Below are 4,019 nucleotides of genomic sequence, written 5' to 3'. Positions count from 1 at the left end.
GGCGCCCCCCCAGCCAATAGGAAGTGTTTTCTCTCTCTCATTCTCGCACACTAGTGCTTTCCTTGTCTAATACCTCTGTCTATATCCTGTGTTCCTGTTAAGAAATCGCAGTTCACGTCACCAAACGCGAGATGGCATTAGTCTCGTCCGCTATTTTTTGTCTGTCCTTGTCTTTACCTATATCTTTCCTTGTCTAACACACGGAACTATTACTACCCTTGGCTACCCCTAATCCTTTCCTTGTTTTACTCATATATCATCGAGAATCATCAGAAATTTATTGAAATAGTTGTTACTAGGGCACTCCTTTCTATTTAGACTGTAAAATTGAGAAAACTCCAATCAATTTCCTTCTAAATTAAGGTATACCCTCTTAAGTAAGCTCTATATGAAATATTTTCTTTTATCGACGTGCTACGTTATCAACAGCTGACTGAAAATCATTTATTTAAACCATTTACCTACACCGCAACTTTCCCTCAATCTTTGGCAGTGTATGACCGAAGGAGTAGTGGGGATAGCATTAACGTCTATTTTCCGTTTGTTTGATCAGGCAATGACGTCAAAATCCTCCTGTTTAATTTGCCTGACAATATCACATGTTGATCCAATGTTTAAAATGAAATCGGCTAATGAGTGTAAAGTTAAATATGAAGGTGGATGAAAGAAAAATTATTGTATGATCACAGATGTTAAAATCAATGTATTTATATGCTTTAATAAATCGTTACTTTATTATATTTCTATGTACATGCAAGAACAAATGACAAAAAGTGTACTTTGTACCCAAATACCTTTTTAATTAATTATTACACACGTATATAATGAAACCATGTTCCATATGGCCCCATAATGGTTAAATTTTAGTTCAACATGTCTAAATACAATGCAAAAAAGTTTCTTCTAAATGCTAATCATGTCTAAATAATACTAAAGCATGGAACGGGTTATAATGTGCAATGCTTTAGAAGCTATTATTTAAATATATATATATATATACTTCAAATAGTGTTTGATTACGCATCAGTTCGATATTATACGAATGATATACGTATCTAATTTATTTTGATTGTAGTGCATTCTGGCACTATTCTGTCCATTGTTTTATATATAATATGTTAGTTATTAAAAGGTGTTAATAGAATTATTGGTGTAATATTTGTACTGCAATTAAGTATTTTTTTAAACTGGTGTATTTGTTTGCTTTTTATGTGCACAGTTTCGCGAGATACAACACAATAGCATCTTTAACTTATATTAATGTTATATTAGTTATATACAATTCTAACATGAAGTATCTACATTTATATAACGATGAGAGAGAAAAAAAAAATATATGATTGTAATTTCAGACCATAGTAACATGAGATTAAAGTATATTTTCATAGAAAATGTTAGCTTCTTTATAGAATAGATTTGGTTAAAAAATGTTTGCAAATTTTTTACAAACAGAGCATGGCTTGTAGGAAATAATATAGTTGTTTGTTACTTTGGAGTAATTTATATGCAACTAAAAGGAGTATGTGTAAGTTATCAACAAAGGTTGAAGTATATGTGTTAAATGCAATTTGTAATTCCTTGCAAGTATTTGATATCAAAAGGATAAAAATAAATCTAAGAGACTAGTAAATACAGCTGACCAAAAAATAGAGTTATGCAATTTAGTAGTTTAGAATTTTCATTGTTTTTATATTCATCAAAAACAAATAACTTCTGTTACGAAGTGAACAATTTTCTGTAAGATTTAGGTAGATATGTACTAACATAGATATATCAGTGCAATCTCTGCCTTATATTGTTTTCATGGAATCCAGGTAATTTCTAACGTGTATAAATTTGACATTCTCTTCTAATCTTAAAAATGTTGTTCATAAAACGTGTATAAAATTTACTTCGTCTTGTTAATATACTTACAGATATATTAACATTTGTTACATTTAGAATAATTTAAACAAGAAATAGCCGTCGCAAAACGAGTAGAATTATCGCTGATACTAGGGAAGCGATAAGAATGCTCCAAAATAAATCGTTTGAAGATGACATCGTTTCTACTTGTTGGTTTATTATAACATCTGATTGTTGTCGATCTTGATTTTCGGTAGGAGTTGAATCAACATTACGTTGCCTCAGTTCATTTTCTGCATTGCTTTCTGCATTCACAGCTGTGTCAGATGTTGGTGAATCATCAGCCTAAAAATATAAGTTTTAAAAATATTTGATACAATTGTCAAGGCTAATATGATAGTAATAAAAAGGAACCTTTAAAGCAATTGTGTTCAACATTGTTTGTTCTTCCTCTGTGATGGGCTTTTTAACTGTATTTTTCGACAATAAATCAACAATTTTTCCACAAGTATCGCATTGCCAACTTAGAGATCTGTGATGAAAGAAATTTTTATGAATATTTCATTTTATTCACAATGTAAAATATTAAATCATTGAATCAATTACTTTTTAGCAAGTTTCTGTCTTTTTTCTTTACTTATCTCTAAAGAACCAATTGTCCCATTTCCTGGTGTTGGCATAAAAGCAATCAAAGCCAACAAAGCTGTTCTAATGCTCCAAGAAGGTCGCCATGTTTCTGGATGATGACCAGATATACTTAAGCAAATCTTTTTATTGATTTCAAACCGACCGTTTGGCTAAAAAACATATCTAATATATTTTTATTTCTAATATACAAATTAAATAATAGGTATATTTCGTATTATAATTGCTTACTGTTAACAGTATAATATTTGGAGGTTTCATAGGATATTCTGGTGGCAGTAAAATTCTACCATGATATACACCGCCTTCAAAATCAGTAGATGGCGGTCCTTGAACAGTAAAATGCCATTCAAAAAGATTGTCTTCTAAGGGTGATGCACAATATTCCTCTGTAGCCTCATGAAGCTCTTGTGCTTCTCTCATTAATCTCTTCACAGCTGAAATTGAATTTGTCAAATGATGTTAAGCCACTCACAAATACCTGAATATGATATTACATGTAGTATCATAGTGGCTAGATGCACTTAATCAATTACAATTACTAGAATACATAAAACATACTTCATCACGTAAAATGATTTGGTGTTTGTGAAACATTGCGTATTAAAGGAGATAGTTTGGTGACACGTATCACGAGATAACGCGGAGCTAATTTCTTCGACAGATAACGTTCGGTGGAATTGCAAGAAGCACGTATGCGTTCCTTTCTCATAGGCATATAATCGTGACAATAGAGAAACGTAGGAAATTCGTATACTTTTCGGAACTCACCGGGACTTTTCGCGTTGTATTTCCCTTCGAATGACATTTCTGCAAGTGTGTCGGCTGAGGTTAACAACTGGAACAAAAATAGTACTCGAGCTGAGTGCTATCTACCTTGTCAGACGGCCTCGATGTACCGACGTAGACAGCCTCTATGTATTCTTCACATTTTTCACTGCGGCGGATCTGATCATTCGAAAAGAATACGTTGTTCCAGTTAACGACCAAGTTAATTTTGACGTGGCCTAATAGGAGCGGCGACTATACGATCGAACAAAAAATAACGTGAAAGTGGCCGCGCTTATCCCGTACACGCGCACTTAAGTCAGTTTTGCTGCTTGAAGTTGCTCCCTCGAGAAATGCGCGCAGAAGCCGATTCGGTTGACATCATCTCCGGAAATTTCGAAACGGGTCAACAATATCTCGAATTCTTTTTCATTCGTTTTAAACATTTCGTGTCCATTCACTCACCGTATTTGCATAATCATTGAAATTTGACAAAAATAATCGTGTTGTTTTTATTTTTCATATTCGATCATCTGTCTGACTGACCTTTTTAATTGATCTCGTGTAACATTATGCATGGATCGTCTGAATCATTTCCAATATGTTAAATTTTGAAAAGAAATTATTCCAAGGTTATTTTTAAAATACGTAGCATATATGAAAGTGTAATTTATTCGTACAAGTGAACTTTACTTTTCGTTTATACTATGCTATATTATATTATATATACTATACCGACAATTTAAAATAAATTTAACATA

General features: G+C 32.3%; 1 protein-coding gene across 2 annotated transcripts; it reads right to left on the bottom strand.

Annotated features, from left to right (window-relative positions):
- Nucleotides 1-1,947: 1,947 nt before the first annotated feature.
- LOC108578350 (ubiquitin-conjugating enzyme E2 J1-like) lies at nucleotides 1,948-3,603 on the bottom strand. 2 transcript variants are annotated; one of them, XM_017941669.1, is made up of 6 exons: nucleotides 3,367-3,603; nucleotides 3,262-3,300; nucleotides 2,722-2,927; nucleotides 2,452-2,642; nucleotides 2,260-2,377; nucleotides 1,948-2,190 (listed from the first exon to the last, which is right to left on the bottom strand). In XM_017941669.1, exons 2-6 carry the CDS (start codon nucleotides 3,296-3,298, stop codon nucleotides 1,948-1,950), a joined length of 795 nt encoding a protein of 264 aa, XP_017797158.1. In that variant the 5' UTR covers nucleotides 3,299-3,300; nucleotides 3,367-3,603. The 2 variants fall into 2 exon arrangements, with proteins under 2 accessions (XP_017797158.1, XP_017797157.1); XM_017941668.1 differs by having other exon boundaries at nucleotides 3,262-3,603.
- Between the last annotated feature and the right edge of the window lie 416 nt (nucleotides 3,604-4,019).

Source organism: Habropoda laboriosa, unplaced genomic scaffold (assembly GCF_001263275.1).
Source record: "Habropoda laboriosa isolate 0110345459 unplaced genomic scaffold, ASM126327v1 scaffold5, whole genome shotgun sequence".
NCBI classification, from domain to species: domain Eukaryota; kingdom Metazoa; phylum Arthropoda; class Insecta; order Hymenoptera; family Apidae; genus Habropoda; species Habropoda laboriosa.
This window is presented reverse-complemented; position numbering and strand designations above follow the sequence as displayed.